Source organism: Oryx dammah, unplaced genomic scaffold (assembly GCF_014754425.2).
Source record: "Oryx dammah isolate SB20612 unplaced genomic scaffold, SCBI_Odam_1.1 HiC_scaffold_2, whole genome shotgun sequence".
Classification (NCBI taxonomy): domain Eukaryota; kingdom Metazoa; phylum Chordata; class Mammalia; order Artiodactyla; family Bovidae; genus Oryx; species Oryx dammah.
Window position 1 is genome coordinate 88561544 of NW_024070186.1, and position 20529 is coordinate 88582072.

General features: G+C 49.4%; 1 protein-coding gene across 5 annotated transcripts in view; it reads left to right on the top strand.

The window, feature by feature from the left end:
• The window catches only part of MYLK (myosin light chain kinase), a 195697-nt gene that overhangs the window by 72070 nt on the left and 103098 nt on the right, over positions 1-20529 (top strand). For all 5 annotated transcript variants that reach the window (XM_040250388.1, XM_040250400.1, XM_040250401.1 and 2 more), the window contains exons 4-11: positions 153-201; positions 1316-1481; positions 2403-2568; positions 4599-4617; positions 5096-5619; positions 6158-6364; positions 12165-12299; positions 15302-15454. In XM_040250388.1, the coding sequence (XP_040106322.1) occupies positions 153-201; positions 1316-1481; positions 2403-2568; positions 4599-4617; positions 5096-5619; positions 6158-6364; positions 12165-12299; positions 15302-15454 (1419 nt within the window). The remainder of the gene's footprint in view (positions 1-152; positions 202-1315; positions 1482-2402; positions 2569-4598; positions 4618-5095; positions 5620-6157; positions 6365-12164; positions 12300-15301; positions 15455-20529) is intronic.

Sequence of the window (20529 nt, forward strand, 5' to 3'; positions counted from 1 at the left end):
AGGTGGTCTGACCCAGTACAGGCTCAATCAGGGTGAACTGTTACCATCATTATCTCACCCCATCCTCCTTGTTGACTCCCTGACTTTTGTTGCTCCAAGTTGGTAGCTCAGCCTTGGCTCTTCAAGCCTTTCTCTTTGTTTCCTACTTGCAGGGAGCTTTGTGAAGAAGCCTGGCCAGCCTGTTGTTTCCAAAGCCTTGGGGTAAGTTTTGGGGTGTTCAACCCAGGGTAAGGGCTGGATTGGCTCCTGTCGCCTTGACAGAACAGCCTGGGGAGCAAGTTTTCTCAAGCACCCCAGGTTATAACTAAAGCTGGAGCCTACTGGGATGTGACATGTCATTCACACAGCCCTCCCGACCCTGTGGCTCTGTGGATTGCTCCTTTGATCCAACTAAATGGAAGTGGGCTATATGGCGATAGTCTGCAGGAGTCTCTAATAACCAAGACCAGAGTCAGAAGACCTAAAATAAGCAGACTTAGAAGAGGCAATCAATATGTGACTTTTCTTATGGCGAGTAAACCTATATTGGCAAGGGTAAGTAAAAATGGCTGCTGTAACAAACAAGCCCCTCAATCACAAAGGCTTAACACAAGGAAAGTTTCTTTCTTACTCAATCCAAATCAGTTCATATTTTCTCAGACAAGTGGAGAACCTTCCAACTAAATTTCAGGGACCCAGGCTCCTTCCGTTTTGTGGCTCCATCATCTCTTCGGCAGAATTCTCTGCATCTAGCCAGAAGAGAATCACATAGGAGGTTTTGGACGGTCCAGCCTAAAAGTGGCACACAGTGCTTCTGCTTTCTGTCCACAGTCTGTTGGCCGAAACCTAGGCTTTGGCCAGAGTCCAGTAGAATTCAGATGTACCTAAATTCACTGGACTTCCCAGGTGACTCGGTGGTAAAGAACCCACCTGCCAACACAGAAGTTGCAAGAGACATGGGTTCAATCCCTGGGTCAGGAAGACCTCCTGTAGTAGGAGATAGCAACCCACTCCAACACTCTAGCCTGGAAAATCCCATGGACAGAGGAGCCTGGTGGGCTGCAGTCCATGGGGTCACAAAGAGTTGAGCATGAGTGAGTAACTGAGCAGGAGGAGGAGCACAAATTCAAGGGGCTAGTAACTGAAGACTAGCCGCATGCTCAGGAGGTAGGGGAAATAGGTTTTGGTGCCATAGATATTTTCCAGGAATGTATTTGAGGCACAGAATTGGGAAGGCTTCCCTTTGCTGGTTTCTGAGCCCATCTTAAGTGACTTGGGTGGGGACAGGCAGAAAAGGATCTGCATTGCTGAGAATTTCCTGCTGATCTTTACCCAGGGACAGATTTGCAGCCCCTGCCGTGGAGACCCGTCCTAGCATCTGGGGAGAATGTCCACCAAAGTTTGCTACCAAGCTGGGCCGAGCGGTGGTCAGAGAAGGACAGATGGGACGGTTCTCCTGCAAGATCACTGGCCGGCCCCAGCCACAGGTCACCTGGCTCAAGGTAGGGTTCTGTCTGCCCTCAATCTGGGTGAGATCCCTGGGCTAGCGGGAGTCTGTCTTCTCAATCAGTCCCTGCCACTACAACTGTAGATGGCCCTCGAGTTTCTCCTGTGTTTGGTAGCCCTGCCTGTTCTTGCCCCTGTGCACATAACTCTTCCTGTCACTCAGCCCACAATGTCCTGTAATCCACACACTCACAGACGAGCATAAAACTTCTGAGCCAAGACAGACCTGACCATGTCAAGAGAGTGGACTTTGAAGTCTGGGGCTGATTTCAAGCCATCGCTCCCTGATTCACAGAGCATGTGATGCTGGGCAAGACATTGGTCTTTTAGAACCCGGGTTTCCTTCTCTGTGAGGCAGAGAAAATGCCACCAACCTCAAAATACTGTTGGGAGACTCCACATGGGAGTGCTTTATCAATCACTGGGGCTAGACACTGTGAAAACAGGTGGGGAAGCAGGGGAGAGGGACAGGAGTGGGTGTAAACAGGGCAGCGAGGAGGTCAAAGCCAAGGAGAGTAGGTTTTTCATGGGTGGAACTCCTGGATAAAAATGAGCAATGGGCACCTTTTCCCTGTGTCCTGATTCTCCTGTTCTGACCCTGGAACATCTATAAAAGGAAGAGGGAGGCACAGGAGAACTAAAGTGAGGAATGTAGAATTTTCCACCTCAAACTTGGACTCCATTCAAACAGGTTCCATGCACCTGCTCTGGGCTGGACGGAACACCACAGCACATCCATACAGCAGAGTCAGGGTCCTTGGGCGGCCCTCAGGCTGCTCTCCGAGCATGATGACAGAGCCCAGAGCAGAGGGCCCTGCTGCCTGTGCCTGGCGTCTGTCCCGTGCAGATTGGCAGCACACAGGACAGAGCTGAAAGGTGAGCAGTTTCTCTGACCAAGCTACCTGTGCCGTCCACAGGGAGATGTTCCCCTGCAGCCCAGCGCTCGTGTGTCTATGTCCGAGAAGAACGGGATGCAAGTCCTGGAAATCCACGATGTCACCCGAGATGACGTGGGAGTATACACGTGCATGGTGGTGAATGGGTCAGGGAAGGCCTCCATGTCTGCTGAGCTCTCCATCCAAGGTACGGTCCAAGCTCTCCATCCAAGGGCTGTGGGAGGGCCATTGCAGAACCGTCCCTTCCGGGGCTCCTAAAGGACCTAGAAGGAGCTGCTTGTTCGTCACACATCTGTGTGTTACATGTGCCGCACTTAGGTACTCAGGTATCCATCCCCGGGTCAGCGTCTTGGATCAGAAGAATGGGTGGGCGAGCAGCACAGACGCAGTGGAGGAGGAAGATTCTTCACCTGTGTCTGCGCACCTGGGTTCAGTTTTTCCTTCTTGCTCAGACTTCTTTGTGATTTACATTTCTAATTGCCTTTTGGAGGAGTGCACATTGCAAGTGTCTTCCCATCACCTCATATTTACCCAACCTAAACTTTATCTCAGCGTCCACTCTGTCCTTCAGATCAGGTGCTCCCTCAACCTAACTCTTCCCTTCTCACAGGACTGGGCAGTTCAGACCAGCTCTGGCCCCCGTCTCTTCCTACAGTCATCAGCCCCAATTAGCTCTTCTCTTGAAATCTCTCTGTGTATGACTCCCCATTCCATTCCCCTTGGTTCTGCCAAGTCCAGCCTGGGGAAACTGGGAGGATGTGTGGACAGGGAGGATGACTGAGGTCACTCCATTTGAGTGGGAACCTTGAGTGGGTTGGGATTTATGTATCAGGGAGTAAAACAACCCTCACTTTCTCTTCTTCCTTTCTTACCCTATCTCTTCTATGACTTTCCTTTTCTCCATCTCCTTTCTTCCTCAGAAAGTATCCCTCCTTGCTCTCTTCACTTTTTCAGCCCAAGTATTTTTACTACCCACAGAAACAAATTTATTCTACATTGCAACCCAGGACGTGTGTGTGTTTGTGTGTGTGTGTGTGTGTGTGCTTAGTTGCTCAGTCGTGTCCGACTCTTTGCAACCCCATGGACTATAGCCTGCCAGGCTCCTCTGTCCATGGGGATTCTCCAGGCAAGAATACTGGAGTGGGTTGCCATGCCCTCCTCCAGGGGATCTTCCCAACCCAGGAATCTAACCCAAGTTTCCCACATTGCAGGAGGATTCTTTACCATCTGAGCCACCAGGGAAGCAATATATGAAAACATACATATACACAAATATTACTAAAACCAGTTTCATTAAACAATCTTGAGTATTATATACAATACATGCTGGCATTTTCTCTTCTCCTCTACTTCATTAAGGGAAAAAAACCCATTTACTGACCATAGGCTTTGACTTCACAACTCACTACAGTCTCAGGATCCTACCATTTTAGTCTCTCTCCTCTACTTTCCCCAACACTGAATTAAAGAACTGATCCCGTCTGAAGCAATTAATGCCAGAATGGTGTGTTTCCTGGGATTTGTTTGAAAATACTCCCAGAAAAAGTCCCTCAAAAACAAAACAGAGAGATATGGATAAGATTGGCAAAATGTTGATATTTCCCTAATCTGGGTGTTGGCTTTCAGTGTTTGTCATATCCTTCTCAGTACTGTTGTATATTTTGTAATTTTCCATGATAAAACATTTTAAAAAAATAAGTGGTAGAAAAATATATCTAGTAATAGTATTTTTTTCCTTTGAAGAACTGAATAAAATTACACTTTTTCTGTACATTTTAAAATGAAGCAGGTATTTGTCAAAAATGATTACCTTGAGGGGTTCTTCAGAGGGCTACATGCAAGTGGAACTGTGTGGGTTTGAAGTTTTGGGTAGGTGTTTATTTTCGTTTATCTCTCCAGTGGGTTTTGTTTCCTTCTTCAGGCTAGAGAATGGGAAGCTACTGTGCCCAGGGTGGGGCAGCAGAGGCCGTAGCAAAGGCCCAGGGCAGCGCTGGAAACTTAAGAGTGTCTGCAGGGCTCAGAGGAGTTTATCAGATCAACTCAAGAAGTTCAGGACCAGGGGAGCTGAAAGGAGACGGGGCGGAGGGCCACAGGGGAAGCTGAGCGCTCAGGAAGCCAAACTCTGTCATAAATGAGAGATTCTTGTTTTATCGCTTCCTGCTCCTGGTGTATACAACATTCCACTTACCGTCTTTCTACCTTCTCTCTTTTTTCCAGGTTTGGACAATTCCAATAGGTATGTGTAGGCTTTATGACTGTCATCGGTCCATCTCGAAATGCCCTGTTAGAAGAGAGGGATTGTAATCAAGAAATGCCAGTTTCTGAGTCATCATATAGTGGGGAGAACCACCTGTTTGAGGGGCGTTGTTTTATTTGGAATGTTTCATTTTCTATTGTAATTTGCTGCCTAGGTTCTGGGCCAGGCTTGCCGTCAGCATTGAGACTCTTGAAGACCCTGCTCAGTATTTTTACTAGTTAGCCATCATTAGGAAGGGCACTGCTCTGCAAGCGTGCCCTCCATGTTCAAGGCCAGAATCCACCTGCTTGTCTTCAGGCTGGAAACTGAGCCAACTGCAGAGAAAGACTTTCGCTCTTACTCTGTCCTAGTTTGTGGGCTTTCTTGGTTCCTGGAGCCCGTGCTTGTGATGAGTAACTAGATGACTGTTCTCTTCCTTCTTCTTCTGCCCCACCTTCCGTCCCTCACCACCAAACAGGTCACTCGTGAGAGGAACAAAGGTGGCCGGTACAGACATCAGGAAGGAAGTCACTCAGGGGTCCAAACCGGATGGCTTGGAGGCTGCTGCCGAAAATAAAAACCACCCCAGCACCCAGCGAGGAGGCTCCCCGACCTGGGCCACAGGGAGCCAGCCTCAACCCCCCAGGGAATCTGAGCTGGAGCCACTGGGGGACTCCCCCAGAAAGGGCCAGAGGGCCCCCATCCTGCAGAAGACCTCCAGCACCATCACCCTGCAGGCGGCAAAAGTCCAGCTGGAGCCCAGAGCTCCAGTCCCAGGCACCCCCTGTCCCTCCAGAGAAGAGAGGGAGGAGCCAGCTGCGGCCCCTCTAGACACCCTCCCCACCAGGCGGTCAGGCCTGGGAAGCCAGGACACCATGGGCAAGGTTGCTACCAGGAAGGTCCCCATGGAGAGCCAGAGAGACACCACGTTTCCCAAATTTGAGAACAAGCCCCAGAGCCAGGAGGTCAGTGAAGATCAGCCAGTCGAGTTCAGATGCGAGGGTGAGTAGAGTGGCCTGGGGTCTCTGGTATGCACATGGTAGCTCCCGGGGTGGGGGGTGGGGGGGGCACTCCCTTCCTTCCGCTCAGCGGTCGGAGCCTCCTGTATCCACCACTGCCTTGGACTAGAGTCCCCCACCCCAGCGAAGCACTTGATAGGGGTCTCCCCTCAGGAGATGCTCCCTGCAGTGGCGCATTGCTCATGGTTGAAGAGAGCACCGACCCCGAGCCCCAATTTTTAGCCCCCACCACGGGAAACCCATCACCACCATGGCCACCAGGAACGAACCCCAGGATCCATGTCTCTGTCCTCCCTTCTGCAGGCTCTGGCTGGTCTGGAAGCCAGCTGTGTCACTTGGCATCCCTCCTCCCGAAGGGCCCCGGCCTCTGTCTTGGGGAGGAGGGGGAGGGTAAGCCAGTGGGTTCCAGCCGGAGGGCAGTGGCGTACCAGCTAAGCCCGCCCTCAGGCTCAGTCCCTTCATCACCCACCCCACCCCACCAGCACTCTTGGGGGCCTCATGTCCTTCACCTGGCCCTGTAGTTTCAGGGATCCCAAAACCTGAAGTGACCTGGTTCCTGGACGGTGTCCCCGTGAGGAGTCAAGAGGGCAGCATCGAGGTTTACGAAGCTGGGGGCACGCATTACCTCTGCCTGTGGAGAGCCCGGGCCCAGGACAGCGGGAGCTACAGCTGCACAGCTGCCAATGTCCGAGGCCAGGCGTCCTGTCACTGGACCCTCCTGGTGAAAAGTGAGTACGTCCCTCAAGGCCCCCCTGGCTTCTCTGTGGGAGGACCTCCATGGAGTGCTTCACACATGGCACCAGTGTCGTCTCCTGCAGTCCCCTGCCCAGGGGGTACCACCCGAGAGAGGCATCATTCCTGCCTACTGGCTGAGGTCAAAGTCGTTGCTCCAAGGGAGTGATTCCTGATGGGGATTCACAGCAGGATCAGCTCAGAATAGACAGGCCCGGCCCACTGTGAGCTGCCTGTCTCTAGCTCCTCAGGGGCCCGTCTGAGGGCTCACTCTGAGCCAGACAGACACACTTAGAGTGGCGTGAGGGGATGTGGGTGCCCCTCTCTTCTGCTCATTGTGGGATCTGTTTATAAAAGTACTGCATGTGCAATGCGAGGATTCAAACGATGTGCAATCGCATGGCTCGGAAATAAGCGTTTTTTACCTTTTTAAAAACAAATTTGGCATTATGCTGTTTGTAAACTGCTTGCGATTCTAATTTGCTCATGTTCCATAGGCATTTTTCAGTATTATTTCTTTCTATGCTTCTTATGTCGTTTGAAAACATGCTTTGCAATGACTATATATTTCCTAGAATGATGTCTAGCCATGGTCTCATTGTTGTTTCCATTTAGATTGTTTTGACTGTTTCCAGTTTTTTCCTACTGTAACAAAACTGTTTTCAATAGTCTTCAGTTCACTTCAGTTCAGTCGCTCAGTTGTGTCCAGCTCTTTGTGACCCCATGAATCGCAGCACACCAGGCCTCCCTGTCCATCACCAACTCCCAGAGTTCACCCAAACTCATATGCATCGAGTCAGTGATGCCATCCAGCCATCTCATCCTCTGTCGTCCCCTTCTCCTCCTGCCCCCAATCCCTCCCAGCGTCAGGGTCTTTTCCAATGAGTCAGCTCTTCACATGAGGTGGCCAAAGTATTGGGGTTTCAGCTTCAGCATCAGTCCTTCCAATGAACACCCAGGACTGATCTCCTTTAGGATGGACTGGTTGGATCTCCTAGCAGTCCAAGGGACTCTCAAGAGTCTTCTCCAACACCACAGTTCAAAAGCATCAATTCTTTGGCACTCAGCTTTCTTCACAGTCCAACTCTCACATCCATACATGACTACTGGAAAAACCATAGCCTTGACTAGATGGACCTTTGTTGGCAAAGTAATATCTCTGCTTTTGAATATGCTATCTAGGTTGGTCATAACTTTCCTTCCAAGGAGTAAGCGTCTTTTAATTTCACGGCTGTAATCACCATCTGCAGTGATTTTGGAGCCCGAAAAATTAAAGTCTGACACTGTTTCCCCATCTATTTGCAATGAAGTGATGGGACCAGATGCCATAATCTTCGTTTTCTGAATGTTGAGCTTTAAGACAACTTTTTCACTCTCCTCTTTCACTTTCATCAAGAGGCTTTTTAGTTCCTCTTCACTTTCTGCCATAAGGGTGGTGTCATCTGCATATCTGAGGTTATTGATATTTCTCCCAGCAATCTTGATTCCAGCTTGTGCTTCTTCCAGCCCAGAGTTTCTCATGATGTACTCTGCATAGAAGTTAAATAAGCAGGGTGACAGTATACAGCCTTGACGTACTCCTTTTCCTATTTGGAACCAGTCTGTTGTTCCATGTCCAGTTCTAACTGTTGCTTCCTGACCTGCATATAGGTTTCTCAAGAGGCAGGTCAGGTGGTCTGGTATTCCCTTCTCTTTAAGAATTTTCCACAGTTTCTTGTGATCCACACAGTCAAAGGCTTTGGCATAGTCAATAAAGCAGAAATAGATGTTGCACCCACCTATCTCTCTGTGAGATTTCTCCCTACTTTAAATGCTATTTAGGGACCCTCAAGCCATGTCCTACTGTTGAGGAAATTAGTAAACCACAGGGGTAGAGCCAGCCCATTGCAGGCTGTTGGAAAACTTATGAGACAAATAACCTTTACTTACTTTTTCAGCAAGTAAATTGCAAACAAAAAGGAAAGAAGGGACAGCCTGTAGGAAACTTAAATGAAAAGACACAGGAGACACCAATAATCACAATAGCTGGACTTTGCATGATGGATCCTGGTTGATATAAAAATTGATATAAAATTTTTTATAAGAAAATCAGGAAAATTTGAGCATTGATAAGATATTCAATATAAAGGAATTAGTGCTATTTTTAAGATGTGATGATGGAACCTGTGGTTATTCTTTTCAAAGTCTGCATATTTTAGATATGTAAGTTGAGTTACTTACTAGTGAAATGATAGAATTTCTGATCATATCAGAATCCGTGTGTGTTGGGACTTGGTGTAGGGTATGAATGAAGTGAGACTGGCCATTATGAAAGTTGAAAAACAAGTATATAATGATTCACTATACAACTTTTGTGTGTTTCTGTCTGCTCTTGTGTGTGTTTGAAATTTGTTATAATAAACGTTTCCAAAAAAAGAACCTAGTTCATTCACACAGTAGGACGCCATGCAGCCAGTGAAACAAACGGGCCTGACCTGTAGACTCTGGTGGTGAGACCTGTCCAAGATATGTTAGTATGGGGACGAGCCAGGTGCAGAGAGGATCGTGTGTATCACATGCTGCTTGCGGTAAAGGGGGAAAAAAATCTATGTACACAAAGCAAACTGATGCTTGTATGTGCATAAACATTTCTGGGAAGGCCCCCAGTTTCCTTTAGGAAGAGAAAGTAGGGGTCTGTAGGAAAGGGTGAAAGATAGTCTTGTTTTTCACTGTGTACTATTGACTTGCTTCCTAATTGGGAATTTTACTACATTTGTGAATTCCTTTGCAAGGAATATTACCCATTCATTTGGAGGTGGGAGTGCCTGTAGGCAGAGGTCCCAGGTCAGGAAACCTGCTGCTGCTAAGTCGCTTCAGTCGTGTCCGACTCTGTGCGACCCCATAGACAGCAGCCCACCAGGCTCCCCCGTCCCTGGGATTCTCCAGGCAAGAACACTGGAGTGGGTTGCCATTTCCTTCTCCAATGGGTGAAAGTGAAGTCGCTCAGTTGTGTCCGAGTCTTAGCGACCCCATGGACTGCAGCCCACCAGGCTTCTCCATCCGTGGGATTTTCCAGGCAAGAGTACTGGAGTGGGGTGCCATAAACCTGACCTTCATCATTCAGGGCTATGTATTAGGGTGGGGGACTCTCTTGGCCTCATGGCCACCAAAGGTTAAAAAACAACAGGCTTTGGTTGGAGCATTAGCTATTATTATTAAATGGAAACTATGCATCGAGCCTGTACCTACACAAATTGGGAGTGGAAGACAATGTTGATTTTTAAGCCATTGCAGAGCTGAGGGAGAGGGTGGGAACTGGGCATGCCACAAAGCTTGCTGTTCTTACCAAGATTCAGCTGTATGATTGCTTTAGAATGAAAGTTCCTCAGAATGCTGCACGTCTTTGGTTAATTTCCAGAGTTCTGAGAAAGCTGATGTTGAGTACTTTGCCAGGGTTCTTGCTCCTTGTCTGGTGGAGAACTTAGTGGGAGTCCTAGGTCCTGCATCCCAGAAGTCTGGCTTGCCTGCCTTTCTCCTTAGCTGTTCTGAAGTCTCCTGAAGGCTTCACCAAGATGCAGGTCGTCTAACACCTCTTTCTCCTTCTTCCTATCACTGCAGAAAAGCTGCCTGCTTCCCTTACCAAGACTTCTCCTTCCATCCTTCCCAGACCCATAAGAAATCAGGTCTGATAATGGTTGACCTTCCCACCATCTCTTCAGTCTCTCCCCCTCGCCTTATCTGGAGACCCCTTTCTCCTCCCTACAGGCATGATCTGGTCTCACCTCATCTAAAAAGGAGAAGCAAATCTTCCCTCTGCCTCACTGCCCCTTAAGTTCCCAAGTTTTCTCTATACTTCTTTTACCCCAAAACTTGCTGCTAGTCCAGTCTCTGTGCCCAGCTTCCATCTGCTGATAAGAGCTAACACCGCCCTGAAAGCTTGTTCAATGAGTCAGGCTTTATGCTAAAGACTTTACTGGCATGACTTCATTTGGTTATCTCAACAATCTTAAGAGATAATCAGTTATACCCCTATTCCAATGAGAATACTGAGCTGTAGTGAGGTTAAGCGACTTGCTCAAGGTCCCATGCCTTGTAAAAAAGCATATTCCTAACCCATCTTGGTCTGACACAAAAGCCCATGTTGTTTGCAGTGCCTCCTAAGGGGATTTCTCTAATGAGGGAAGTTGATGCCTCCTGGGAGCAAAGGGGTGGAGGTGGTGTCTCCCCTCACCTGCCTAGGTAAGCTGGCATCCCTTCACTCTGTACCTGTCCACTCAGATGCACACATTCTGATTGTAGCTGTGTTCCCACTGCCTGCTCTCCTATTAGGGTACCCCTGGGCTAGAAGAGGAGGTGTGGACCTAGAGTCAGAGAATTGGGTGTAAAGCCTTGCTTTATCACTGGGCTTGACTGTGGGAAATTATTAACTTCGTCTATAAAACGAGTAAAGATAGCAGTCTCGTGGCATTGTCACGTCACCTCTGGAAAAGTACCTAGTAAGCCCTCGAATATTAGTTTTTGCCCTAAATCCTTTGTACTCTCAATATAATAGAGTTTTCCCCTCATCGCTCTATTGAATAGCTTCTCTGAAGAGTGCCAGTGGGCTATCATCTCATCACAAAACCCAGCTGCCTTAAATCAGCCACCTTGACTCTTCTGCAGCATGTTCTGGTTGTTGTAGAAAAGATTTTCTATCTCCATTGCTCTTAATTATGACCCCCAAGCAAAATGTTCCCCAACTCACCTATGTAGAAGTCTTCTGTAGAGTTCAGCTCAGTGGTTCTCAATGAAAATGTGGGGGATTGAGGCCCTCAGTGCTTCTGAACTACTGGTCTAGATTAGAAAACTAGAACTCATGTAAGTCCTTGTCATTTGATCCTGTCTTGGACTTGAACAAAAATAACTATAATAATTTAAAATTGAAATGTCCTCCCCTGTGGGCTTGTGGTCTTTCCAAGTAAAAAGATATTCTCAAGAGTGTTCAGGGTCTTTTTGTTACATATAGTGTTTTAGTATTCATCCTTCTTTTGAGTAAACCATAATGGTATACTTCTAATGTATACATATATTGTTGGGGATTTTTTTGTGTGTGTTATTTTTTAAGACTTTTTAAAAATGTGGACCATTTAAAAAAGTTTTTATTGAGTTTGTTACAGTATTGCTTCTGTTTTATGTTTTGGGTGTTTGGTCACAAGGCATGTGGAGTCTTAGCTCTCCATCCAGGGATCGAACCCGCACCTCCTGCATTGGAAGGCAAAGTCTTAACCACTGGACTGCCAGGGATGTCCCTATAAATTGTTTGTTGAGTCCATTTAGATGATTTATGTTTTCCTTAAAAAATCTATTTTATCCATGTTTTCAATCTAATGAAACATTTCAGCCAAGGATTTTTAAAATTAAAAAAAAGTGTGCAGGGTCTGATGGGACACATCAATGACAATTTAAGACAGGACAAAGTAGAATAAGGCCAAGATAAGGGGATGAAGGAGCTTGGTGGATGCTCCAGGACAGTGAAAGTCCAGACAAGACAGGAGGGACTTGCGTCCTGGAGGAGAAGAGGCTGGCCTGGTCCTGAGTACTTCCAGACGTGGAGTGTCTTGTGATGATGAAAAAGGCCCTGGAGTCACTCTGCTTCAAGCTCTAAGTCTCCACATGGTAGTACTGCCTGCTTCCCTATGTGATGATGGATGAGGCAAAGCCAGGCCACTGAGAAAGCAAGCTGTGGGTGCCCAGGGCAGTGAGGTGGCTGCCTGTGGTCAGCCCGCAGCCTGGGCCAGTGGTGATCTGAGACGACCTGTCTGTCCTTTGCCCTCACAGAACCAGCCGTGATGGAGGTGGCCCCATCATTCTCCAGTGCCCTGAAGGACTGCACTGTCGTTGAGGGTCAGGACTTTGTGCTGCAATGCTCAGTGAAGGGGACCCCATTGCCTCGAATCACTTGGCTGCTCAATGGTGAGACCCCCTACTCCAGCCCACCGAGCCTTTGGCCTTGCCTGAATTCCTGCTTAGCTTCCCCATATATCACTCTGAATCATTTATGCATGAGAAAGAAGCATGGAGTATAGAGCGAGCATGGGACCTGGGAGTCTGCTAATGCCTGGCTGGGGACACCAGGCAAGTTTTACCCCTCTCTGAGCCTTGAGCTCCTCATCTACAAGACGAGAATGAGGCCACCTACCTTTCAGGGTGGTGATTGTGAAAGTCAAATTAGATTCTTTAATGAGATGCCTGGCACATAGGTGCACAAGCAACTTAGCTTCTTTTCGTACAACCAGGCTCACAAGTAGGTTCTCAATAAATATTTGTTGAGTCAATAAGTGAACAAAAAAACCCACAAATTAATGAACCACACTAGCAGTTGCTCTTGGGATCTTGCCTTTTATTTAGCGGCAGGTGGTTTAGGGGTTCATAGACCAGTAATTCTTTTTAACAATATAGTCCTATAGAAACATCTCAACTTTCTTTTTGCCAAGTAAAGTCCTTTGGACAAAAAAATAATTATTACATATTATCACCCTTTCTCTCTCTCTCTCTCTCTCTTTTTTTAAGAAAAAAGCCTTTAAATTCCAAAAGTATGTATGGGAGAACTCTATCACTAGAATTGAAATAGTCCATAAAATTGATGAAGTTGAATTGGTCTGCTTTTTGGGGACCTTAGGGGAGGCTGAACGGGCTCCTGCACTTGTCCTCCTCTGTATTGAGTGGTTGGGTGACCCTGGACGCCCCACTTTACTGCCCTCTTTATTGGTGAGGAGATGCTTGGAACCGAGGTTTAGGGTCTCTACCAGCTCTCGCAGCTGATGGAATGAACGCTTTAAGGGATCAGAGCCCATCACCGTGCACCAGATAGTCCCCAGGCATCGCTGCACTGTCGCCATGTTGCCATGAGCCTGCCTCGTCCGTATAGTTTGCTCAGGCTTTGCTAGAAATGATCTTCATTCTGCATAGGAACTTGCCTTGCTGTCTCCCTATCTGTGGACTTCTTGGGCAGAGAGGTGAGAATGGGGGTCTCCTCCTCCACCCCTTACTACTGACAGAGCTCCTGTTGGATCCCACGACTATCAGCACAGAGGTGGCCTCCTTGCAGCTGGAACACAGCATGGATGTTAAGGGCTAGGAACAGATCTGAACAAGAGCATTTCCCTCCTGCTTGGCTCAGGGTCCAGGCCAGGTGTCAAGAAACATTGTCTGTAAAGGGCCAGATGGGAAATGTGTCCAACTTTGCACGCCACACAGTCTCTGTCACAACTACTCAATTCTGCTGTCATGGCACAAAGCACAGCCAGAGACCATATGTAAATGAATGCAATAAAACTTATTTATAGACACAAATGCGAATTCATATAATTTTCACATGTCACGAAATATCCCTCCCTTGATTTTTTTCCCAACATTTAAAATATGTAAAAACTATCCTTAACTTTCAGACTGTACAAAAACAGGCTTCAAGTGGGGTGTGGCCTAGGAGCAGGAGCTTGCTGACTTCTGATTTACGCCTCTCCAGACTGACTGGTGAATCTTGGTATTTTCACACTGCTCCCACTAGAGGGCGATCATGCACAAGTCAGGGACTCCTGGCCGCCAACTCTGGTTTTACCAGTCTTGGAGCTGTGTCACCCAATTCTGAGTGCCCTGAGCCAACAACTCCTTTCTGGGGCCACCGTTGCACCCCATGATTGAGGAGTCAAGATGAGCTATACTCCAGTAAAAGGGGAGCTCTCAAACAGCTTGCCGGTACAGATTTCAACAGCAGAGGCACTTTGCTCTCAGTCGGGGAATATACTGGCATTCTCAAGAAACAGAGCTTTTAGGGACACACACACACAGAGCAGTGTTCAGTCCTCACAGTAGCAGGATCTCTGGCCCCTTGGCTCTCCCAGCCCCCAGCCCCACCTCTATGAAGTGCATCGGGCCAGCGGAATCTCCTCCCTCTGGCCCTGTGGCTGGCTTGGCAGTCTCTGTCATGGAGATATGAGTGTTGCTATGAGCAGAAGAAAACATTGCATCCTACAGAGAAGACCACTTTCTCCCTCTCCCACTGCCCACCCCCTGTTTTATGAAGTGCAAACCAGGACCCTGGGGCTGACAGGGGAAGGAGCTGACAGTTGCTTCCTTTATGGTGAATGGACACATTCCTGCTCTAAGGCCAGGACCTTCCGTAATGAAATTTTCTTTTTTCCTGGAAATGAAAGCTCACATCCTGAGATAATAAAATCCTGGGAATGTATAGCATTAAACAAACCACTGAATTTCATGGCACACACTTCTGTCTCCATGTAGGACTTTATGGGACTTGAATAAAGGACCTCTCACGCAAGGGACTCTTGGAAGAAGGGGCCAGAGTTGCTTTTTTAATCCCCTGTCTTTATCTTTTCTGGGAATCCTAAAATGCACCTCACTGCAGCATTAGGTTGAGGGCACAGAATCACTTCTGATAAATATCTGCAGTGGGAAATAAGCTCATTGTTTCTGGAAACATCTAAAAGGAGCTGGGAGCCTCATGTGCAGTCTGGGTGAGGTCCATTCTGCCTGAGGCTGGGCTGTGGGCCAGGTGACCCTGTGAGATTCTTTCCAGGCTTGGAATAATGTGAAGTCTAGGATGTGTATCTGGGGACTATTTATTTAAACAGAATGCACAGAATTCTGTCCCTTTCCCGCCTGTATTCTAAATGTCTCCAGAATCTCTCCCCCAAGTCCTACCAGCCCCAGTCTTGCTCCTCCACCCTCACAATCATCCCCTCTCCTTCACCTCCCTGGCTCCCGCCTCTTTCTCTCCCCCTTGAGCCTCTGTCCAGCTGGCTAGGGGTGGTCCTAACACATCATGAGCCCTCAGTGGGCCTGAGCAAGTGTAGGGAGCCCCAGCATCATGACAGCAGCCGCCCTGCTGAGGACAGGACTCCCACCCCTCTGCCGGCTGCCCCCTAGCCTGAGCCCTCCTGTGCTTTCCTCCTCAGGGCAGCCCATCCAGTATGCCCGCTCCAGCTGCGAGGCTGGCGTGGCCAAGCTCCACATCCAGGACACCCTCCCAGAGGACGATGGCACCTACACCTGTCTGGCTGAGAACACCGCGGGGCAGGTGTCCTGCAGCGCCCGCGTCACTGTCCAGGGTAGGAGCCTCTGGGCAGCCCTCTAGAAGCACCTTTCCTGCACATCTGCTTTGGAGAAAGGGCACCGCACCTGAAGGCAGGCAGGTGGAGGCAATGGCCTCCAGGAGCTCACAGTGTCCAGGGTCTGCCACAGGAGATGGACGTGCAAGGCCAGTCCTCCACCCCTCACCCCACTGTGGCTAAGGGAAGATGCAGGGGAAAGAGGCAAAGACTCCCTTGATTTGAGAAGCTTCCAGTCTGATAGGCAGAACACCACACCCACTGAAAGAGGATGAGTTCCTGTAGGACTCAAGCTCTCACAAACGACCCCTCATGCACTGGGGGACACTGGGGAACACCAGGTAACAGGTGCCAGTACTGAGGCTTCCAGAGAGCCAGTTTGTCCCCTGTTTCCTTCTGCCCTCACTCCTCCCTGCCACCCCAAGCTTGCTCTTTCACCTCAGCAGCCTGGTGTCCAGTAATCTGATTAGCATGGTCGTCATGCATTGATCAGCACCAAATGTTTAGTCCCAGAAGTCCCAGTGGGGAGCCACAGACTCAAGACAGCTGTCTGGGCTGTGGTATTGGCAGGCATGGTGACAGAGCTGGAGAAGGTCTTCTTAGGCAGGGTGTTCAGGTAAGCCTGATTCCCCACCCTCAGAGCTGGGCCCGGGCCCCCAGGTCCCACAGTGACTGGGGACTGAGTGCTTAGACCGGGCGCGGCATGCCCTGCTTTGCCAGCAGCTCAGTAGGAGACATGCCATCCGGCTCTGTTCCCCTAGGGCTCAGCCTCTTGGGGAGAGTCTCGTATCTGAGCAGCAGCCTTCCAGGAGGCCTTAGAGGTGGTTTCGCTGAAAAGGGGGAGGGAACATCCTATGTGGGTTACCTCGCTAGATACTGTCACCCCACCTGTGTTTTCTCGATTCTCAGAAACCCCGGAAGAGGGGTTGGAGGGGGCAGCGCTCTTCCTATCTTTCACAGAAAGGTCTGGAGGTCTCAAGAAGTCAACGTCACTTGCCTTGTGAGCCACAGTAGCCTTTGGAACCCAGATCTCCAAGGCCCTGCTCACTCCCAGTCCTTTTCCAGAGGGCAAGTCCCCTGGCCCCAGAGTGGGGATGACCCTCACCCCAGGGGCTAGGCAGTGTCACCCCCGAGGGATAAAGGAATGGCACTGACAGCCTGTCTGCCAAGGAGAAGGACATGCTCTCCAGCCTCTCGGGTTCCTCTGCGATTCCTCCGGAGTGCCTGGCATGGAGTCACCACCTGGGGACTGGCTCTGCCTCTTCCCAGGAGGCCCTCCTCCTCGCATCCCTGCCTGACTGTGGCCCCAGGGGCTTGTCAGCCTCATTCTAGTTTACACTCCACCTGTTCTTTCCTCTCGGATCTCGCTTATGGCTGATTGAGGGGTCTGGGGAAATCGCGGATCCAGGCCAGGGTCGCTGCTCCCACCTTCCCCAACCCCTGGGCTCTCCTTGGAGGTCCGAGAGGCCTACCTCAAAGTGGTGGTGGTGGAGAGGGCCGGAGAGGTGTGTGATGCTTGTGTGGTCTCAGCCTCCCTGGCTGGCTTCAACCAAGGGCCCTGCTGATCCAGAGCCTGTCCTGGGCTGCCTGTGTTTAGATTGGATTAGAGAGACCCCACTGAGCTAACAGTCCCAGTGGAGGTGGGGGTCCCCAGAAGAGGGGCAAGAAGACTCTGGGACCATCCCCCTCACCCCATAGGTCTGTGGGAGGAGTGGGGCCTGGATGGTTGCCCATCCGAGCATGTTTCAAAGCAGAAACAGAGAGATCCCGTCAAGGACTCTGCCAGAGCTGTTTGGATCTGCTCTGAAAACAGCCCTGTGGGAGCAGGACACCCCTGCAGCACCCCCCCGCCCCGCCCAGTGTGGGGTTTGACTGGCCTGTGAAGGCCAAACAGAGGCTCAGCTACCATAAATGGTGAAGGAGGCTGTAAGTCGTGGCCACGCTCCGGCCGCAGCGCTGGGCTGTCTGCACAGGATCGGGGAGGCCGAGCCTGGCACAGTGACACCCCTGGCTCCATGCCCAGGGCACCCGGGGGGCTCTGGTCCACGTCCCACACTAGCCTCAGCCATGGAGTTTTTCTTACTTTATTGGCAGCTTGTTTGGCTGCAGTCTCTGTGGTGGCTCAGAGGGTGGGAGATGACCGCAGTGGAGGCGTTTGTCCCATGCAGCACCGACCACTGTCCCGGCCTCTCCCTCAGCTGCCCAGGCCTGGCCTTTCTGTCCCCTCTGTGTGGCCCCAGGCCACAGCTGGAGTGTGGACCAGGCTCCCTGGCTGTAAGCCTGCCGCCAGGCTGCCGTGTCCTGCGCTGAAGACGCGGGATGTGCTCAGGAGCCCCAACCTTTAAACAAGATAAACTCTTTCCAAATGGCAAGTCTAAGGAGCGGTATTACCAAAGGATCAACTCTGCTGCACTGGATGGTTGTCTTTCTGTCTGTCTGTTCGTTTGGTTTGGGTAAAAGGAAGGGAGAAGCAGCATCAGAGAAAGCAGGTATTGGGCCAGACGCTAAAGCCATAGTCTGAGCATCCTGTTCAGGGAATTCTGGCCACAAGAGGGTGCTGTTCATCAATACCTCTCCCTCTGCTGTTCTGGTTTCCAGGGAGGAGGGGTTCTAGGACAATTTTTGCTGGAGGAGAGTTTAGCAGATCCTGTTGAAGGCCAGACATGGGTGCTCTTTCTCACCTCTTTAGCCTTTTGCCAAGGTTTTGCCAGCATCGAGAAGTTGCTCACTCAGCATTGTGATGGACCTTCTGCAGTCTCTTTTCCCTGCTTTCTCTGTTTTCTCTCCTCTATAACTCCTCCCCAAATCTGACTAACTCCTTCCCACATATGTCACTTCTCTTACCTGCTGTACCTCTCTTATCACAGTAGTTACTTACAAGCAAATTTTTCCTGAGCACCTCTTTGGCCCCAAGCATTGTTCTGGGGAAGCTGCCATGAAAAGAAAACAGGTCCTGTCTTCCTGCCTGTTACATTCTGATGGATGGTCCAAAGCTGGCTTAATCCAGTATTGACAAGTGTGCTATTAAGAAAACGGAAATAGAGGCGGTGGAAGGGATCCTTTCTTAGGTGGGTGCTAGAAGAGACCTCTTGGGAAAGGTGACATCTGAGGGGAGACCTCATGAAGTGGAAAAAAGACTGCTCCAGGCAGGTGGCACAGCAAGTGCAAAGGCTCTGAGCTGGGAACAAGAGCAGCCTATTCAAGGGACAGTGAGGCTGCAGCCACGGGAGTGGAGTAGGGGCAAGTGGTGGAGGTTAGGCTCAGAGAGAGGCAGGGGGACATCATGCAAGTCTCTAGAAGGACGATGAGGGAGAAAGCATGCTATCCCAACATGAAATTTCCTCTGATTGCCTGTTCAGCTGCCTTTTTTGCTGGGCTGTTAGCTCCCTGCAGGCAGGGACCATGTCCTTCTGTGTGAACATGTGTTCAGTGAATGGATGAAGGAAAAATGGGGTGGGTGAGTCTCTGTGGTAGTGCAGGGGGCATTCCCCCCACCTCCTCTCTTGCCTGGGGGCTCAGGGCTCAAGGAGGTGCTCAGTAAACCTACACGCTAGCTCTCAAACACCCCCCCAACAAATATTCCTGTTTTCCTCCTCCCATACTAGGAAAAAGTCCCCAGTAGTTAACCAGGCCATGAAAATCTTCCCTCCTGACCCAGGATAGAACCTGGGTGATTAATCTAAGGATGATTAATCTAAATTCCTGCAGAACCCAGGAATATCAGAGGAGAGTAAATATTTCAGTGTATATGCACTGGTCATTGGTACAGGGGCTTCCTTAGACTAGTATCTTTTTAATTACTCTCCCCTTGGAGTATCTTTGTCAAGGCTAAAATTCTTAAGTGACTATAGATTTATTAACCTGCTAATGTGCCCATTTAGACAGAGTGTCTTAGCCTAATGTTTTGTTTATTTAAGTGAAGGCCTGCTAGGCTCTTAAAGGCACCGAAGGACATAAAATGTGGATAAGTTAAGTTTTTTAAAACCCTGATTTCTAAAATAAAAAATGAAATGTAATAAGCATATTTACTAGAGTGTTTGTTTTGATAAAGAGCCCCTAATGAAAGTAATGGGCACCAGAGAATCAGCCATTCTCTGGACAATGAAAGCATCAGTAAGAGCCCAGCTGGCTTTCAGATTAGTGACAAGCCCTCTGTGGGGCAGCTTGGAACACTGTGTGTGTGTGTGTGTGTGTGTGTGTTCAGTCATGTCCAACTCTTTGTGAACCCATGGACTGTAGCCCACCAGGCTCCTCTGTCCTTGGAATTTTCCAGGCAAGAATACTGAAGTGGGTTGCCATTTCCTTCTCCAGGGGATCTTCCCAGCCCAGGGATTGAACCTGCATCTCTTGCATCTTCAGTGCTGGCAAAGGGATTGCCCAGGGATCGAACCTGTGTCTCTTGCATCTCCAGTGCTGGCAAAGGGATTCTTTACCACTGCACCACCTGGGAAGCCCCTTGCTTTAAGCACTGACAGCCTCTTAAGTGTATTAAAAAAGAAAGTTCTGGGGGCTTCCCTGGTGGCTTAGTGGTAAAGAATCTGCATGCCAATGCAGAGACATGATGTGATCCCTGGGCTATCCCACATATATGAGATACATATATATCCCACATAATATGAGACTGCTAAATTCATGCTCCACAGCCACTGAGCGTGTCACACCACAGCCTCCTTCTAGGTCACTGCAGGCCATCGGTAGCACTTTTTCACTTGGAGTCCTTGGTCAGGAATGCCATCCAGAATTACAGTTTTGTGTTCCTAATGGCAAAATGCAATCCACGCTTTGACAGTGCGGTGGAGAGTGTGGTTTCCAGACGAGCCTCTAGAGGGTACACGGGCTGGTTTGGATGGCCTACCTCTACGTTTAGAGTTTGATTATAACTCCTAAGGCACTAAGAAGGCTGTGGTTGTAATATGGTCCCACTTCCATCTGGCAACCCTATCATTACTGGTCAGAGATTCTTTGGGAGGGAGAGGGAGTGTCATATGTCGTTGTTTCCTTTCATTCTTTTCCTTTCTACTTCTTCACATCTGCTTCTTAGGGTCTGGAGAAATCAGTGGGGAGAAGGAAAACCA